At 42.6% G+C, this 19,919-nt stretch overlaps 1 protein-coding gene and 1 long non-coding RNA gene across 18 annotated transcripts in view; one reads left to right on the top strand and one right to left on the bottom strand.

Annotated features, from left to right (window-relative positions):
* The window catches only part of mgat4b (alpha-1,3-mannosyl-glycoprotein 4-beta-N-acetylglucosaminyltransferase B), a 119,242-nt gene that overhangs the window by 40,797 nt on the left and 58,526 nt on the right, over positions 1 to 19,919 (bottom strand). For all 3 annotated transcript variants that reach the window (XM_051954731.1, XM_051954733.1, XM_051954732.1), the window contains exons 2-4: positions 8,608 to 8,787; positions 8,086 to 8,229; positions 5,407 to 5,540 (exon numbers count right to left, since the gene is read on the bottom strand). In XM_051954731.1, the coding sequence (XP_051810691.1) occupies positions 5,407 to 5,540; positions 8,086 to 8,229; positions 8,608 to 8,787 (458 nt within the window). The remainder of the gene's footprint in view (positions 1 to 5,406; positions 5,541 to 8,085; positions 8,230 to 8,607; positions 8,788 to 19,919) is intronic.
* LOC127535843 (uncharacterized) lies at positions 8,794 to 12,221 on the top strand. 15 transcript variants are annotated; one of them, XR_007944711.1, is made up of 8 exons: positions 8,794 to 9,380; positions 9,461 to 9,500; positions 9,581 to 10,440; positions 10,501 to 10,560; positions 10,821 to 10,860; positions 11,101 to 11,140; positions 11,281 to 11,540; positions 11,761 to 12,221. It is a non-coding gene; the product is annotated as an uncharacterized LOC127535843 (long non-coding RNA). The 15 variants fall into 15 exon arrangements; XR_007944703.1 differs by lacking the exons at positions 11,101 to 11,140; positions 11,281 to 11,540 and having other exon boundaries at positions 8,794 to 9,340; positions 9,721 to 10,440; positions 10,501 to 11,100; positions 11,661 to 12,221; XR_007944716.1 differs by lacking the exons at positions 11,101 to 11,140; positions 11,281 to 11,540 and having other exon boundaries at positions 8,794 to 9,340; positions 9,961 to 10,440; positions 10,501 to 11,100; positions 11,661 to 12,221.

Here is a 19,919-nt window from a genome sequence, read left to right on the forward strand (position 1 = left end):
GCTGTTTTGTGTCTCTTTGTTGCTGTTTTGTGTCTCTTTGTGGTTGTTTCGTGTCTTTTTGTGGTTTTTTTGTGTCTCTGTGGTTGTTTTGGGTCTCTTTGTGGCTGTTTTGTGTCTCTTTGTTGCTGTTTTGTGTCTCTTTGTGGTTGTTTTGTGTCTCTTTGTGGTTGTTTTGTGTCTCTGTGGCTGTTTTGTGTCTCTTTATAGCTGTTTTGTGTCTCTTTGTAGTTGTTTTGTGTCTCTTTGTAGTTGTTTTGTGTCTCTTTGTGGTTGTTTTGTGTCTCTTTGTGGATGTTTTGTGTCTCTTTGTGGTTGTTTTGTGTCTGTTTGTGGCTGCTTAGTGTCTCTTTGTAGTTGTTTTGTGTCTCTTTGTGGCTGTTTTGTGTCTCTTTGGGGTTTTTTGTGTCTCTGTGGTTGTTTTGGGTCTCTTTGTGGCTGTTTTGTGTCTCTTTGTTGCTGTTTTGTGTCTCTTTGTGGTTGTTTTGTGTCTCTTTGTGGGTTTTTTTGTGTCTCTGTGGTTGTTTTGGGTCTCTTTGTGGCTGTTTTGTGTCTCTTTGTGGCTGTTTTGTGTCTCTTTGTGGTTGTTTTGTGTCTCTTTGTGGATGTTTTGTGTCTCTTTGTGGTTGTTTTGTGTCTGTTTGTGGCTGCTTAGTGTCTCTTTGTAGTTGTTTTGTGTCTCTTTGTGGCTGTTTTGTGTCTCTTTGTTGCTGTTTTGTGTCTCTTTGTGGTTGTTTTGTGTCTCTTTGTGGTTTTTTTGTGTCTCTGTGGTTGTTTTGGGTCTCTTTGTGGCTGTTTTGTGTCTCTTTGTTGCTGTTTTGTGTCTCTTTGTGGTTGTTTTGTGTCTCTTTGTGGTTTTTTTGTGTCTCTGTGGTTGTTTTGGGTCTCTTTGTGGCTGTTTTGTGTCTCTTTGTGGCTGTTTTGTGTCTCTTTGTTGCTGTTTTGTGTCTATTTGTGGTTGTTTTGAGTCTCTTTGTGGATGTTTTGTGTCTCTTTGCGGTTGTTTTGTGTCTATTTGTGGTTGTTTTGAGTCTCTTTGTGGTTGTTTTGTGTCTCTTTGTGGTTGTTTTGAGTCTCTTTGTGGATGTTTTGTGTCTTTGTAGTTGTTTTGCGTCTCTGTGGTTGTTTTGTGTCTTCACATGTTCATTTTATGTTGTGTTTATTTTTGTTTGCCCCTTTATCTTAATTTCATGTCTTTTTATGCTCATGTTCCACCTTCTCGTGTCTGTTTATGTTTGTTTTCTCCTTCTTTCTTGTTGATTTTTGACTCTTTCTAAGCCTACATAAACTTCTCAGAGCTCAAAATGCACAGCAAAAGCAGGGAAATGAGACGTCTGCAGACACTGGATGAACAACAGGATGTTTTGGAGCTGATAATCACCTCATAAGTTTTACACTTCTTTCTACTCCTTTTCGGACATTGCTGATTTGTTTCTTTCTTTCTTTCTCTTTTTTTCTCTTTTGTTTTAATCAATGTTCGAAATAAACTTTTCATTCATTCATTCATTTATATTGTCATTTGAAACATCCAATTTGGCCACTTTATGAGGATAAAGGTGATAATCTGAACTATAAACAGCAGAGATTCAGTTAAAAGCTGTAACATCTGCTAAATGTCTCTCTTTTCTTGGTTTTCAGACATAATTTGAGCTGATCGGTGTTTAAGAACCAGCTGTGATGCTGCAGATGTTGGTAGAACTGAAGGCTGTGTGGAACATCAGCAGGAGTTCTCTGCATCCGTGTTCCCGCTGCCTCCCAGCGCTACACGCTTCGGTCATGTAATATTCATGCTACACGTCTCTCCACTTCAGGAGCTCCGAGCGCTGTCGTTCGTCCACAGGACCCGTTAATTCCTCAAAGATAAGAAACCGGAAACCCGGAGACAAGTCAGATTTAATTTTGGAAATCAAAAGGGAGAGGAAATTATGTTTGAGTGATAAAAACAAAAACCCGGGAGGATTTTAAATATTATATCAGCCTGGAGGTGGAAAAAAAAAAGATAGGCAGACAAATGGAGAAATGGAATGAAACTGCAGGGAATGGACTGTAAAATCACAGAAACCGACATCAGCATCAGAGAGTCTTTAACAGCAGAGTTCACACGTTTATATGTCAGTTTATATTTATTTCATGTCTGTTAAGGCTTTTTTCTATCTTTAAATGGCCACTTTGTTTTTTTTAAATCTCTGTTTGTTTCTTTTATGTCTGTTTTATGTCTATTTGTGGTTATTTTACATTACTGTATGTCTATTTTTTGGCTCTTTGTTGTTGTTTTATCTCTGTCTATGTTTGTTTTGGAGCAGTTTATATCCATTTTAATGACTATCTATGTTCTGTCGCTATCTGTGTATGTCTGCTTTATTTCTTTTTATTGTTTTAAGTCTGCTTTAATTTATTTTAAGTCTTTTTGTGTTTGTTTTTGGAACTGTTTGTTGTTGTTTCATGCATATTTATGCTCATTTTACATCTGTTTGTTTTGCGTATGTGTTGTTCTGCTCTTTTTATTCTTGTAATCTAGTTTTTAATTTTATTTTTGTTATATTACTATTCCTGTGAACCTTGGTAAATAAAGGGGCTACATTCTGAGATGTTTAAATTAAAATTGAACCACTTTTCTTCCAATTGTCATTAAAAAAGATTAACAAAAATGATCAATAATTATCAATATCAACTGAAGTAATTTTTTTGCCATGATAATATTAGCAGCTATGTCACCCAGCCTTGGTTTTACACCACAGTGGCTGATTGAATTAATTTTCAGGCAGCTGTCAGCATACTTTTAACTACAAACGAGCATATAAAGTAAATATGTTTATATTTGTGTTTGTTTATATATTTCTGTGGCAGATTTTGGCAAAATTGTAGTGAGGCGGTGGTCTATACCAGCGAGGCGGCCCGCCTCGTCGGTCATATAGGAGGGGGAACATATATATATATATGTATATATATATATATATATATGTATATATATATATATATATATATATATATATATATATATATATATATATATACATATATATACAGTATATATATATATATATATATATATATATACAGTATATAGGAAACAGTGAATGTGCTGAGGAGCTACTTTCAGCAGCAGATTAATCCCTTTGTGCTGCTCAGGATGTTGAATGTGTTCTTAGGGATGGAGGATGTTTCCCAGAGCATCAGCGTGACTCACTGATGAGCAGCGTCTTTAAAAAGTGAGGTGTTTTTAAAGATTTACATCTCCAGCATCCGAGAGCTGCCATCTGAGCGGAGAAGTCATAAAGTATTGAGAGGCGAACGAACACGTTGAAGGCTTGAATCTGCACAAAGGTTTGATTAAAGAGTCAGAAAATGTAGAAAATAAGGAGCAAAATAACAAACAGATGAGACGCTGCAGCTCCCAAACCAAACAGCTTAAAGTGTGACCTTCATTAGTGTTACTGCGAACACACACACACACACACACACACACACACACACACACACACACACACACACACACACACGTATGTAATTTCACAGCTTAAATGATTCAGTGAACACACACACGTCATCGTTTTACCTCCCTGCAGCACTTTGAGGTTAGTTAGCATTAGCGCTAAACACACAGCAGAGTCAATGACATTATCTGTCTCTGTGTGTGTGTGTGTGTGTGTGTGTGTGTGTGTGTGTGTGTGTGTGTGTGTGTGTGTGTGTGTGTGTGTGTGTGTGTGTGTGTGTGTGTGTCGGTTCATTAGCTAAACCGCTGGCCTTTAGAAAGCATGCGAGGACGAACACGCATCAACACACATCCACTGTGACGGCAATTATCCAGACTCCAGTTGAGTTTCATCCCTTCAGACTGACTTTAATTCATTAACTAGAGACTTGAACTGATAAACTGGCACTAGTTATACTAGCTATCATTGTTTGGTTTGTTTTTAACCTTTTTCTGTGATGAGCTGCAGGAAAACAGTAAGAAGGTATGACGTGAAACTAAACTTCAGCTGGATGTGAGTTAAATTGTGGAGATTGTATTTATGAGGTTAACCTGAATCAAATCTTGAGTTAAACTCAGTCCTCCCTAACCTTAGACTAACCCTGCTGTGATTAAACCAACCTAAACCTAACTCTCCCTAACTTTAACCCAACTTAACCCTCCAAGAACTTGATCCAAACTAAACCTTATCCCACCTTAACCTAAACATAACTCAAACTAATCTGTACGTAACTTTACCCTGACTTTAATCTAAGCTTTACCTAACTTTACTCTATCTTAACCTAACCTTGAGCTAAAATTAACTCTCCCTAACCTTAACCCAATTTTACCCTCCTACAACTTGACCCAAACCAAACTTTACCCCACCTTAACGTAAATCTATACATTTCTTCACTTGATTTTACCTTAAACTAAACAAAACACACAAACCTGTATTCAGTCTTACCCTAACCCTTCACCTAGCTTTACCCTACCTTAATTTAACCTAACCTCTTTCATTAAACTAACCTAACCCTAACTCACCCTAATCATAATCTAACATCCCCCTACTTTCATTAAACAACCCTAAGCCTAACATGTCTTAGGTTAGATTTTCTTCCTTAACCTAAACCGATTCTAATCCTTACCTTAACTTCACCTTATCTGACTGATCTTAACCTGACCTTGCCCTACCTTAATTTAGTCTAACTTCCTCTACTTTAACTCAAATCTATCACCAATCTACCCTACCTTGACCTAACCTCCTAACTTTAATCTAAACTTACCCTACCTAAATTAACCTTACCTCGACTTTGTTCTAAGTTAAACCTAAATCTAACTTGCGCTATCCTTAACCTAACATCACTCTGCTTTCATTACACTAACCTAAACCTAATTCGCTCTAACCTTAATCCAACCTTAACCTATCTTAACTTAACCTAACCTTAACCTACCTTACCCAACCTAACTTCACCCCAATTTCATTCTAATTTTAACATAAACCTACCTCAATCTGACCTTAACCAACCTTAACTGGAACCTAACATTAGCCTACCTCATGCTAGCCTTAACCTACTTTTAATCTAGCCCTACCTACCTCCCCACAATCTTAATCTGACCCCTATCTTAACCTAAACTTACCCTGACTTAAATTCAACCTTAATCTGACTAATCCTTATCTTAACTTTACCTCATCCTACCTTATTTTAACCTAAACTAAACATAAACCTACCTCACTATAACTTTAACCCTACCTTACCTCAAGCTAACTTAAATCAAACTTGCCCTAATCTAATCTTTATGTTCATCTAATCACCCTCACCTTAACCTAACACCACTCTGCTTTAATTTAACCCAATCTAAACTTAACTCGCCCTAACCTTAACCTAACCTTATCCTGCCATAATTTAAAATAACCTAAACCTAACTAACCTAACTACACACAGACACACACTGACCTCGGCGATGAGGACGACGATGACGCAGTCGTCCTTCTCGGTGGCACTGAGCTCCGACATCAGCGAGCTGAGAGTGTCGGTCAAGTAGGAGTGGACCTCCCTCTTCACACTAGGAACCCCCATCACTATAGAGACTGCACGCACACACACACACACACACACACACAAAGGGGAGATATTAGATTTTAGGCGGTAATACCCAGAAAATAGACAAATAGACAGAGCCACGCTAATTTACTAGACTTCAAGTGTGAAACATCTTCAGCAAACAGACAGAGCCGCTGATTACATGAAGTGAACTGGAAGTTTGAAGTATTTCCACTATATACACAGAGCCAGACAGGTTTACCAATCTTTGTTTAAACTCAACAGGTAGTAAACCAGTCTGGCACTGTATATGTACTGGAAATACCACATACTAGTAAGAGGCGTGCAGTATCTCCAATGCATACACAGAGCCAGACTGGTTTATTTGCCTTTGAATGTGGAACATTCTCAGCTAATACACAGAGCCGCAGATTAAATCAATATAAATGGAAGTGTGCAGCATTTCCATTAAATACACAGAGCCACTAATTGAAAAAAAGAGAGCTGTAAGTGGGCTGTAATTCCAGTACGTAGACCGAGCCGGAGTAGTTTACTGGCCTTTGAATGTGGAACATTTTCAGCAAATACACAGAGCTGCTGGTAAAAATCAAGAAAACTGGAGGCGTGCAGTAGTTCCAGCACGTAGACACAGCCAGATTGGTTTACCTTCCTTTATTGCAAATGTTTCACACCTAAATACACAGAGCCGCTGGTTAAAGCAAGAGAAATGGAAATGTGTGGCACTTCCAGTATATACACGGGGCCAAAGTGGTTTACTGGGTTTTGAGAGCGAGACATTTGCAGCACATAGACAGAGCCACTAGTTAGATTAACAGATCTGGGCATGTGCAATGACTTCAGTACTTAGACAGAGCCCACAGTGGGTATGTTGTTGGTAGTCGATAAGAGAATCAAATGGAGTCAGGAAATAGACAGAGCAGTTGGGTAGTGAAAATGTGAGATCTTTCCAGGAAATACACAGCACCAGAAACTTAGTTCAACATGCTTACAAGTGGAGAGCCTTTCAAGTAAATAGGCAGCAGTCACCCAGGACATACACTACACCAAAAGCACTTCAAGGTGATGTGTGGCAGGATGCAACGTTTCCAGCGTTTAGACGGTACCGGCAGGGGTGTTGAGTATTTCCTGGAACTAATCTTTCAGCTGGTGCTTTTTAATGTTTGGCTTCTAAACTGAACTAGATCAAACCAGGCTGGACCAGGCTACATGTGCACACACACACACACACACACACACACACACACACACACACACACACACACACACACACACACACACTGACACATGCACATGTACGTGCACACTCCCCGACCTCTGGTCTGACTCCTGTAAATGTACAAACGCCCCTGTTTCGATTTAAGTTGTTTTTCTCTCCTTGATGCTCCGGGAAAAAAACCAACACTTTGCACCAAGTCTGCTTTGTTTCAAAGGTTTTACATATAAATCAGATTTGTCTCACACACACAGACACACAAAAAGATAAATATATATAATTTTCTTGCTGTGTTTCTTCTCTCTGTTGTTATCTCTCCGCCCTTTGCTGCTCCATAAAGCACTTTCCTCCACAACTAACCTGTTTTACTCAAAGTGCATCATAAATACATTTGACTGCACACACAGACACACAAACACAACAAAATCAAACGCACACAAACATACACAATACCTTCCATTTTCTGACGTGTTTGTTCTCTGGTTTTATCTGTATTTATGCCCTCCGAGTAAAGTGGGCTTGTCATAAAATAGTTTACTAAGCAGAAAAAACACCTTATAAATAAATTAGACCTGACAGACGCACACACACACGCGCACACACACACACATACACACACACACACACACACACACACACACACACACATTTCTGGTTCTTATATCCCCGTGGGGACTTACCATTGACCCCATTCATATCTAACCCTAACCTTAACCCAGACCAAAACGATGTCTAACCCTAAAGAAACGTTTTTGCACTTTTACTTTTTTCAGTAACAACAACATGGCCAAGAAAACACTGACTAAACTTGTGGGGACCCAAATGAGGTCCCCACAAGTGACATTGTTTTCGGTTTTCCTACAGTTGTGGGGACATTTGGTTCCCACAAGTAAAGCCAACACCTGACCCCCCCCCCCCCCCCCCACACACACACACACACAGTGATCTTGGTCCTCCTGGTTGGTTGGAGATGTTTGTTTTATCCTCCAGGGGATGCTGGGTGCATCAGGGAGCCTCGCTGACCTGTTACCCAGGGATGGAGCTCTCTGGCTGGGCTGCTGGTCCTGAGTCATGGTGGAGGTCTGCAGGTGTGTCACAGACCAGTCTATAGCCTGCTCCAGCACCAGTCTAATGCAGGTTAGACTGATTTGTTGCATTTATTTTATTGATCCAGTAGGTTGAATTTTCCTCTCGTGATAATTTTGGATAAGTGTAAATCACCTCATAATGTATTTTTTAGTAATTTTGGTTACTTTTTTCAAAACTTTTAGACAAACATCAGCACTTTTGGACAGTCTCTCAGTGGTTTTGGACCGAGTTCATGTGACTGTTCAGTCAGAAGGTGCGTTGGGTTTTACCTCCGGTGCGTCCCTGTCCCAGGTGCACGGCCGGCTGCAGGCTGTCCTCCCGGTTCAGCAGGTGAGGAAGATGATGGAAGATGGAGGGAAGCTGCAGGACGCTTTTACTGCTGCTGACGTTCCACAGCTTCAACCTGGTCTCCTCTGAGGAAACAGGAACAATTGGACCGAGACGTCAGGAATCCAGTAGATCTGGAGTCAGTTTTTACCTGTAGGGCCGGGTTCTGGTTCTGGTTCTGGTTCTAGTCCTGGTTCTGGTCTTAGTTCTGATTTGTGTTCTAATTCTAGTTCTGGCCCGAGTACTGGTTCTGGTTCTAGTTCTAGTTCTTGTTCTGGTTCTAGTTCTAGTTCTTGTTCTGGTTCTAGTTCTGGTTCTGGTCTTAGTTCTGATTCCTGTTCTAACTGTAGTTCTGGCACTAGTACTAGTTCTGGTTCTGATCCTAGTCCTAGCTGTGCTTCTAGTTCTTGTCCTAGTTGTGGTCCGAGTTCTGATCCTGGTTCTGGTCCTGATTCTGGACTCACCTGACAGGCTGCTCCAGGTCCGGTTTATGTCTCTCAGCGCCTGCTTTTCAGCGATTGCCCTCTTGATCTCCTCCAGAACCAGGTTCAGCTCTTTGGACCTCCTCAGGTTCTCCTGTTCTGCCGAGTGCAGACGTTCCCTCAGAGCCAGGAACTCCCTCTGGTACACGTCCACCACATCTCCTGAAGAACAGAACCACAGGGTCACCAACGGAACCACATAACAGAAGAACCAGGTCACCAACAGAACCACAGAGTGACCAACAGAACCACAGAGTGACAAACAGAACCACCAGGTCACCAACAGAACCACAGAGTGACCAACAGAACCACCAGGTCACCAACAGAACCACAGAGTGACCAACAGAACCACAGAGTGACAAACAGAACCACCAGGTCGCCAACAGAACCACAGAGTGACCAACAGAACCACCAGGTCACCAACAGAACCACAGAGTGACCAACAGAACCACAGAGTGACAAACAGAACCACCAGGTCGCCAACAGAACCACAGAGTGACAAACAGAACCACCAGGTCACCAACAGAACCACAGAGTGACCAACAGAACCACAGAGAGACCAACAGAACCACCAGGTCACCAACAGAACCACAGAGTGACCAACAGAACCACCAGGTCACCAACAGAACCACAGAGTGACCAACAGAACCACAGAGTGACCAACAGAACCACCAGGTCACCAACAGAACCACAGAGAGACCAACAGAACCACCAGGTCACCAACAGAACCACAGAGAGACCAACAGAACCACCAGGTCACCAACAGAACCACAGAGTGACCAACAGAACCACAGAGAGACCAACAGAACCACAGAGTGACCAACAGAACCACCAGGTCACCAACAGAACCACAGAGTGACCAACAGAACCACCAGGTCACCAACAGAACCACAGAGAGACCAACAGAACCACCAGGTCACCAACAGAACCACAGAGTGACAAACAGAACCACCAGGTCACCTACAGAACCACAGAGAGACCAACAGAACCACAGAGTGACCAACAGAACCACAGAGTGACCAGCAGAACCACAGAGTGTCCAACAGAACCACCAGGTCACCAACAGAACCACAGAGAGACCAACAGAACCACCAGGTCACCAACAGAACCGCCAGGTCACCAACAGAACCACCAGGTCACCAACAGAACCAGAGAGTGACAAACAGAACCACCAGGTCACCAACAGAACCACAGAGTGACCAACAGAACCACAGAGTGACCAACAGAACCACCAGGTCACCAACAGAACCACAGAGTGACCAACAGAACCACCAGGTCACCAACAGAACCACAGAGTGACCAACAGAACCACAGAGTGACAAACAGAACCACCAGGTCACCAACAGAACCACCAGGTCACCAACAGAACCGCCAGGTCACCAACAGAACCACAGAGTGACCAACAGAACCACAGAGTGACAAACAGAACCACCAGGTCACCAACAGAACCACAGAGTGACCAACAGAACCACAGAATGACCAACAGAACCACCAGGTCACCAACAGAACCACAGAGTGACCAACAGAACCACCAGGTCACCAACAGAACCACAGAGTGACCAACAGAACCACAGAATGACCAACAGAACCACAGAGTGACCAACAGAACCACCAGGTCACCAACAGAACCACCAGGTCACCAACAGAACCGCCAGGTCACCAACAGAACCACAGAGTGACCAACAGAACCACAGAGTGACAAACAGAACCACCAGGTCACCAACAGAACCACAGAGTGACCAACAGAACCACAGAATGACCAACAGAACCACCAGGTCACCAACAGAACCACAGAGTGACCAACAGAACCACCAGGTCACCAACAGATCCACAGAGTGACCAACAGAACCACAGAGAGACCAACAGAACCACCAGGTCACCAACAGAACCACAGAGTGACCAACAGAACCACAGAGTGACCAACAGAACCACCAGGTCACCAACAGAACCACAGAGTGACCAACAGAACCACCAGGTCACCAACAGATCCACAGAGTGACCAACAGAACCACAGAGTGACCAACAGAACCACCAGGTCACCAACAGAACCACAGAGTGACCAACAGAACCACCAGGTCACCAACAGAACCACAGAGTGACCAACAGAACCACAGAGTGACAAACAGAACCACCAGGTCGCCAACAGAACCACAGAGTGACCAACAGAACCACAGAGAGACCAACAGAACCACCAGGTCACCAACAGAACCACAGAGAGACCAACAGAACCACCAGGTCACCAACAGAACCACAGAGTGACCAACAGAACCACAGAGTGACCAACAGAACCACCAGGTCACCAACAGAACCACAGAGAGACCAACAGAACCACCAGGTCACCAACAGAACCACAGAGAGACCAACAGAACCACCAGGTCACCAACAGAACCACAGAGTGACCAACAGAACCACAGAGAGACCAACAGAACCACAGAGTGACCAACAGAACCACAGAGTGACCAACAGAACCACCAGGTCACCAACAGAACCACAGAGAGACCAACAGAACCACCAGGTCACCAACAGAACCACAGAGTGACAAACAGAACCACCAGGTCACCTACAGAACCACAGAGAGACCAACAGAACCACAGAGTGACCAACAGAACCACAGAGTGACCAGCAGAACCACAGAGTGTCCAACAGAACCACCAGGTCACCAACAGAACCACAGAGAGACCAACAGAACCACCAGGTCACCAACAGAACCGCCAGGTCACCAACAGAACCACCAGGTCACCAACAGAACCAGAGAGTGACAAACAGAACCACCAGGTCACCAACAGAACCACAGAGTGACCAACAGAACCACAGAGTGACAAACAGAACCGCCAGGTCACCAACAGAACCACAGAGTGACCAACAGAACCACCAGGTCACCAACAGAACCACAGAGTGACCAACAGAACCACAGAGTGACAAACAGAATCACCAGGTCACCAACAGAACCACCAGGTCACCAACAGAACCGCCAGGTCACCAACAGAACCACAGCGTGACCAACAGAACCACAGAGTGACAAACAGAACCACCAGGTCACCAACAGAACCACAGAGTGACCAACAGAACCACAGAATGACCAACAGAACCACCAGGTCACCAACAGAACCACAGAGTGACCAACAGAACCACCAGGTCACCAACAGAACCACAGAGTGACCAACAGAACCACAGAATGACCAACAGAACCACAGAGTGACCAACAGAACCACCAGGTCACCAACAGAACCACCAGGTCACCAACAGAACCGCCAGGTCACCAACAGAACCACAGAGTGACCAACAGAACCACAGAGTGACAAACAGAACCACCAGGTCACCAACAGAACCACAGAGTGACCAACAGAACCACAGAATGACCAACAGAACCACCAGGTCACCAACAGAACCACAGAGTGACCAACAGAACCACCAGGTCACCAACAGATCCACAGAGTGACCAACAGAACCACAGAATGACCAACAGAACCACAGAGAGACCAACAGAACCACCAGGTCACCAACAGAACCACAGAGTGACCAACAGAACCACAGAGTGACCAACAGAACCACCAGGTCACCAACAGATCCACAGAGTGACCAACAGAACCACAGAATGACCAACAGAACCACCAGGTCACCAACAGAACAGAACTACAGGTTGACCAAAGGAACATCTACAGGTGTCACTGCACCTGTTCTGGATGGTTCTGGATGGTTCTGCACCAACACCAAGACTTTTAAACATGTTTCACTGTTTATTAAAACAAACTGAAATGAAATAATTCTGTTTATATGATGATGATGATCAGTCACAACTTCTTTAAAAAAATTCATTATTTCACATTAACTCTTAATTAAACCATTAAACCAACCTTATTTTTTATTATAAATCACAAAAAATGTTTCTGTAATTGCAAAACAGGAAAACCTAATAAAGCGAGATGAATCCTTTGAAAATGTCAAATGTGTAAGGTTCATTTTTTACAGTGCAGAGAAGCAGCTATTAATGTATAAAAGGTCAAATTGTGCATTTTTAGAATTTATTTAGTAATTTAAAGCATATTTCCTTTAAGTAATTTATTTAAAAAAAGGGAATATCTCTAAAATAACATTAAATTCCTGAAGATTTACAGTGAAATATGTTGAATAAAGTAGATTTTTACAGTGTAGAAAGGCAGCTGTATAAAAGGTCGAGTAGAGCAGTAGAATTTTATATAAACTGACTCAGCCGAGAAGCAGGACGGGAAATTGGACGTTCTAATCTTTCTGAGTCTGACTGGAATTAAAGTTAATTCACATTTAATAACCGGACTGTGTTTTACTCTTTTCATTCATCGCTGTGGATGGAGGCAGGTAGGAAAAAAAACATAATCTGAGTGAAAACATGAAAACCTAAATCCCTCATCTGCTGCCTTTCATCCGCTAATGCTGTGTGGAGGTAAATCTGCTGTAATCCTGCTGGACTCACGTAAATAAATAAAATATATCATGAAGCGCTCAGCCTGCTCAGCGCTACATGTTTTATTTAACAGACATGAAAAAAAACAGACATCCATGATCATTACTGCTGCTTTATGTCGAAGCAGCTTCATATCAGAGAATAACAACTCCACCTTAGGGGTAGAATGAGTCACGTGGTCCAAAACCCAGCACTTATTTAGCACTGACAAAGTTGAAAAAAAGGGGGGGGGGGGGGGGGGGGGTTGGCAATTCTTCTGCAACTTGATGGCAACACCTTTGACCAATCACACTTGAAGCACTTTTTGCACTTACTACAGGTTTTTCCTTATGTCTGAATTCTTGCTTGTGTTGAACGTCGCTTTGGACAAAAGCGTCTGATAATGAAACTGTAGAAAATGAAATTGTAGAACAAACAGTTACATTTACATTTACACCGTTTTCTCTGTAAGTTTTATCAGATATAATAGGTAACTAAATAAGTAAAATCTATGAAACGAGTTTAGAAAATATCACGTTTTTTTAAATCCTTCATATTTCAGAACATATAACAAACAATAACAATAATTTTACTTATTTAAATCCTGTAAAAAAGAAGTTTAATGGTGAAAAAAAATCTAATTACTTCTGGTAAAAAAATGCAGATTTCCGGGGCGCCCTTAAAGCTCAATGGGTTAAGCAGGTGAACCACGTATAGGGGCTGGTCTCCGACGCAGCAGCCCGGGTTCCATTCCCGCTTTGCTGCATGTCTTCTCCCCCGTTTCCTGTCACTCTCTCACTTAGCCTGTCAAATAAAGCTGATAAAGGCCCAAAAACAAAATATTAAAAAATGCAGATTTCCAAGTCATTGTGTCAATTAATAATGCATCATTCTGTGGTCCTGGTTCTGCTCCTAGTTTTGGTTCTGGTTCCGGTCTTGGTAGTACTTTCTGTAATGTAGCATAATGTAGTACTCATTCTAATGTAGTACTCAACAGTACAACATCACTTACCAGGTACTTATGATGTAGTACTCACTCCCTGGTCCTCACAAAGACAGAAGAACAAGAACACACAGCGGTGTAATTTAACCACACCAACACTGGATGATCTATCTTTATGAGGACCACCACCACAGAGTGACTGAACAAACAAGTTTATGTCCTCACAAAACACACACACACACACACACACACACACACACACACACACACACACACACACACACACACACACACACACACACACACATGTTTGTTTTTCTATACCGGTGGGGACTTACCATTGACTCCCATTCATATCTAACTCCTAACCCTAACCCTAACCTTAACCATCACCAAATCAATGCCTAACCCTAAACAAACGTTTTTGCACTTTTACATTTTTTATTAACAACAATATGGCCAAGAAAACGGTGTTGCCACCCGTGGGGACCTCATTTTAGGTCCCCATAGTAAGACAAGTCCCCACCTTTATAGCAAATAGTCAGGTCAAAGTCCCCACCGGTATAGCAGAAACAAGTACACACACACACACACACACACACAGACACAAGCACAGAGATACTGCTAAAGTATGACTCAACCTTCGACTCTGATGTGTCTGTGTGTCTCTGTGTGTGTGTGTGGGGGGGGTCAGGTGCTGGCTATACTTGTGGGGACCAAATGTCCCCACAACTGTAGGAAAACCTAAAACAGTGTCACTTGTGGGGACTTCATTTTGGTCCCCACAAGTTTAAACAGTGTTTTCTTGGCCATGTTGTTACTGAAAAAAGTAAAAGTGCAAAAAAGTTTCTTTAGGGTTAGACATTGTTTTGGTCTGGGTTAAGGTTAGGGTTAGATATGAATGGGAGTCAACGGTAAGTCCCCACAATGACAGAAAAACATAGTGTGTGTGTGTGTGTGTGTGTGTGTGTGTGTGTGTGTGTGTGTGTGTGTGTGTGTGTGTGTACTTGTTTCTGCTATTCCGGTGGGGACTTTGACCTGACTATTTGCTATAAAGGTGGGGACTTGTCTTACGGTGGGGACCTAAAATGAGGTCCCCACGGGTGGCAACACCGTTTTCTTGGCCATATTGTTGTTAATAAAAAATGTAAAAGTGCAAAAACGTTTGTTTAGGGTTAGGCATTGATTTGGTGATGGTTAAGGTTAGAGTTAGGGTAAGGGTTAGGAGTTAGATATGAATGGGAGTCAATGGTAAGTCCCCACCGGTATAGAAAAACAAACATGTGTGTGTGTGTGTGTGTGTGTGTGTGTGTGTGTGTGTGTGTGTGTGTGTGTGTGTGTGTGACAATATAAGAGCCACAGATCACAGGTAATGAGATTATCCAAAACACACACACACAAAACTGCACATATACATTCAATCTAGTGCGAGTACATGTTTGTGTGTCATTTTGTGGATGTTTTGAATCTTCGTGTGTCTCTTTGTGATTGCTTTGTGTCTTTCTGAGGTCATTTTGTGTCTTTTAGTTATTGTTTTGTGTCGTTTTGTGGTTGCTTTGTATCTCTTTGAGGTTGTTTTCAGTAAAAATTCAGTTAAATAACATTATATTTTTTACAGTGTATACCAAAACTTCATGTTGTGATCTGCAGACATTTTCCAAAGTGTGTTTTCATTGTCTGGCTTCATGTTCACGCTCTCAGACACACAAACCAGGAGATCATGTTCGCCTGGCTGATCATCGAGCAAACATGGCTGTGACTCTTCCTAATGAGGTCCCTAACGAGGTCCCTAACGAGGAGACTCCACCCCCAGCAGATGGAGCTTAATCACACAGACACACAATGGCAGTCACATCTCTCTGCTCTCTGTCATTTTATCCAAATTAACACTTATTAGGGGATCAGACGGAAAGATTAAAAACAGACGATCCACCGGAGGACCGACATGGCCGACAAGAAGTGGAACAGCAGCAAGACAGGAAGTAGTCGCAGCAGCTGCTGACTCAGCGTTTATCAGAGGAAGACCAGGAAGGAAATAAAGCTGCAGGGAAATCTCTTTATTATCGACCAGACCAGCTTAGACAGGAGAAAAAACACTTGACTGCTGTGGAAATACTCGACTTCACCGAAATGTTCTGTTTAGTCAGAAAAAAAAAACCTGAATGGTCAAAAGGTCTGGTGTCAAAAACAGGAAACAGCTGATTTTTAAAGTCCTGGTCCAAGAAAGGAGTCACTGTGGTCATTATGTGTCTCTTTGTTGTTGTTAGTGTCTTTTTGTTTTCTTTTGCGTATTTTGGACATTGATTTGCATCTCTTGGTAGTGTTTTGCGTCTGTTTGAGGTTGGTTTGTGTCTGAGGTTGTTTTACGTCTGTTTGAGGTTGTTTTGCGTCTGAGGTTGTTTTGCATCTGTTTGAGGTTGTTTTGCATCTGTTTGAGGTTGTTTTGCGTCTGTCTGAGGTTGTTTTGCGTCTGTCTGAGGTTGTTTTGCATCTGTTTGTGGTCATTTTGCGTCTGTCTGAGGTTGTTTTGCGTCTGTTTGAGGTTGTTTTGCGTCTGTCTGAGGTTGTTTTGCATCTGTCTGAGGTTGTTTTGCGTCTGAGGTTGTTTTGCATCTGTTTGTGGTCATTTTGCGTCTGTCTGAGGTTGTTTTGCATCTGTTTGTGGTCATTTTGCGTCTGTCTGAGGTTGTTTTGTGTCTGTTTGAGGTTGTTTTGTGTCTATTTGAGGTTGTTTTGCATCTGTCTGAGGTTGTTTTGCATCTGTCTGAGGTTGTTTTGTGTCTGTTTGAGGTTGTTTTGCGTCTGTTTGTGGTCATTTTGCATCTGCCTGAGGTTGTTTTGCATCTGTTTGAGGTTGTTTTGTGTCAGTTTGTAGTCATTTTGCGTCTGTCTGAGGTTGTTTTGCGTCTGTTTGTGGTCTTTGTCTATATCCTCTTTCAGACTCAGCTGCTGCTCCTGCTGTTTTTTAAATGAAAACATCGTTGACTTCAGTGACTCTGAACGTTCATTTTTCTCCTGCGATGCCAAACTCCCACAAACATCCTCTGCTCTTCGTTCTGCTTTAATGTCCTCACTTAACCTTCAGCAAAACAACCTGACGCCAGCATCCTGCCTCTTATCTGCAACATGTCCTCTATCTGCAGCTCTGACACTCCTAAACAAAGCACCATTCTCCTCCTTCTCCTCTTCTCCTTCCATTAATTCAGGCGGATCAGAGGAACATTAGCATTCGAGCCAGAACGAGGCTGCAGGACGGCCAAGAAACCCGACATGAGAAAGTAAAGAGCCGACACAAAGACACTCAGACATGGGCCAACGAGGAACAAAGGCGTCTAGTGTTGCTGCTCTCCAGACTCCCAGATGGAGGCTGATGCCGGCCAGGTGTGCCCGTCCGGCAGCCAGGTGGGTCAGTCCGGCAGCCAGGTGTCCACTTCCTCCAACAGATGCTGCCGTCGGTGGAAAATGTGATTTAAATGACGGGACGCTGCAGAGTCTGACGCTCGAAGAACCGCTGCCAGGAAAATGACAACGGAGGAGAAAGGTCAAAACTTTAAGAGTGAAATTAACAGAAGCTGGTTCTCGTTGCGCTGATGGAAACTAGCAGGTCTGCAAACATCTGGATATGAAACAGAAAACACCGTGTAGAGTTTGAGGGTTCAACTCGACTGTACAAAAACACAATAAAATGAAATGAAACTACATAAAATCACAACATTTAATGTTGGAGCCAAAATTTATGCAGTTTGTGCAGTCGGTAATTTGTGTATAATTTGATTTAGTTTAGTAGTAAGTTAAGTAGACAACTTTTATTCTGAGTTAATATTAATTGTATAGAATGCTTTCTTTTGTGTTGTTATTTTTGTTGTTGGTGTGGCTTTGTGCCCGCCCACTCATTATGTCCAGGTGACTGCAGCACCTGGATATAGGTGGGCGATCGCACGGGGCCGGGAGGCTTTTTGTTCTTGGCAGCCACACAGTTTAAGACCGCTGGCGCTGATGTTGGTAAGCGTTGTTCTTTTTACTATTTGGCCGATTTGGATTGCCGCGGCTGGTAAGAAGATCTATGTTTTTTGTCGTTTGATTATGCAATAAATGGATTTATGGAAATGGAAATTCTGGACTGAAGCGTTTGGATTTGAGTGTAACATGGACAGCGCTGGGCGCGTCTGACTGAACCTTCCTGAACAAAAGCCTGTGCGTCTTTTTTATTGGGAAAAAGATCGCTCTAATATTCGTCTTAAACTCGACTGCCTGAGGAAAGTCGGCGGCTTTGTGTGGCCATCGCAACGTTGATTACAGATTTGGAAACTGGAAAATGTTTGTGCGTGGATTGGTGATTGTGCTGCTGATGCCTGTTTACTGTTGTCGGAGTTACTACAGACCGTCTCGGATTAATGAATGATTGGAAGCGCAGCGTTCGCTGATGGACATGCCCACTCAGCGCGACGTCATGCAGGTTTGGAATGTTACGGCATTGACGGAGTGACTGAGCATGTGCGATGATTAAATGTGGAAAAGAGGATTTCATTGTGTGTATTGGTGATATTTGAGCAGAAGAAAATGGATGAAGATGTCTTGCATAATATTCATTCTGAGCAACAAAAATGTGGTGTTGAAAATGCTGAAGTGGAAAATGTGGTGCAACCTGCAAAAGAAAAAAGGGTGATCAAACACACTGAAAAAGGTTTGGAATTGCTTTTGTTGAACGCTCAGAAAACAAGGAACTTGAATTGCAGACAGGCTAAACAATTAATGGAAACAATGAAGGAGCTGATGCAATCAAATGAAAATGCAAATAAAATCAAAGGTTATGTGGAAGAAATAAACAGGCTCTGTGAAGCGGCACATGTATGTCAAAAATCAATGAAAGATTATCTACCTGAAAATGAATATGAAAAACAAGTTCAATGGCTTAAACACAAAATCGAAAGGCTTACTGCTTTTGTACAGGATGTGCAGATATGGTTGGATGAAATCAAACAACCTTCTGTGGCATATGGACATCAAATAATTTCACTCCCTGTTGCTGAAGATGACAAGCAGTCAAGTGTTACAAGCTCAGAAGACGTTGGACCCAATGACAGTGTTTCAAATGCCCCAAAATCAAAATCAAAGTCTGGTGCATCAAGTATATCTTCAACATCACATGCTCGCATTCAAGCAGAAGCTGAAAGAGCTGCCATCATGGAGCGGGTTGCAGCCCTAAATAAAAAACATGAACTTGTGGCACAACAGGAGCAATTAAAAAGAAGACAAGAACAGTTGGAGCTAGAAACAGAGCTTGCCGCAGCTAATGCAAAAATCAGTGTTCTTGAGGCCGTCAGATCAACGCACATTTCTAGAGCATCATCCAGATCTGATGGAATGAATGATTATTTCCGACAAGGTGCTGTGCAAAACTCAAATGTGGATGAACACTTACCAGAAAGAGTACAGCCAACGCAGGTGGTGAAGCCAAAAACAACCCAAACACAACCTGTCAATCCTCCTGTAATGCAGTACTTTCCTGGGGAGAACATGCAAAGTCACAGGGAAACCGTTGCACAGCAGCAGTACCACAGACCTGGAATCGTGGAGAGATCTGACACTGTTCCTCAGAAAGATGACACTGGCATAAACAACTTAACTGAAATCATGGAAAAGCAAAACAAAATAACCGAAGCACTTGTAAAACAACACAATATGTCATCACTACCTTCACTCGCCGTACCAGTTTTTAAAGGTGATCCACTGGAGTATTTATTTTTTATGAGAACGTTTGAGCATGGAATTGAAGAGCGGACAGACAATAACAAAGACAGACTTAACTTTCTTGAGCAGTTCACTAACGGCCAACCAAGGGAGCTGGTGAGAAGCTGCCAGTACATGTCCCCAGACAGAGGATATTGGGAGGCAAAGAAGCTGTTGAAAAAACATTTTGGTGACGACTAC

The sequence above is a fragment of the Acanthochromis polyacanthus genome, chromosome 10, assembly GCF_021347895.1.
Source record: "Acanthochromis polyacanthus isolate Apoly-LR-REF ecotype Palm Island chromosome 10, KAUST_Apoly_ChrSc, whole genome shotgun sequence".
NCBI lineage: Eukaryota > Metazoa > Chordata > Actinopteri > Pomacentridae > Acanthochromis > Acanthochromis polyacanthus.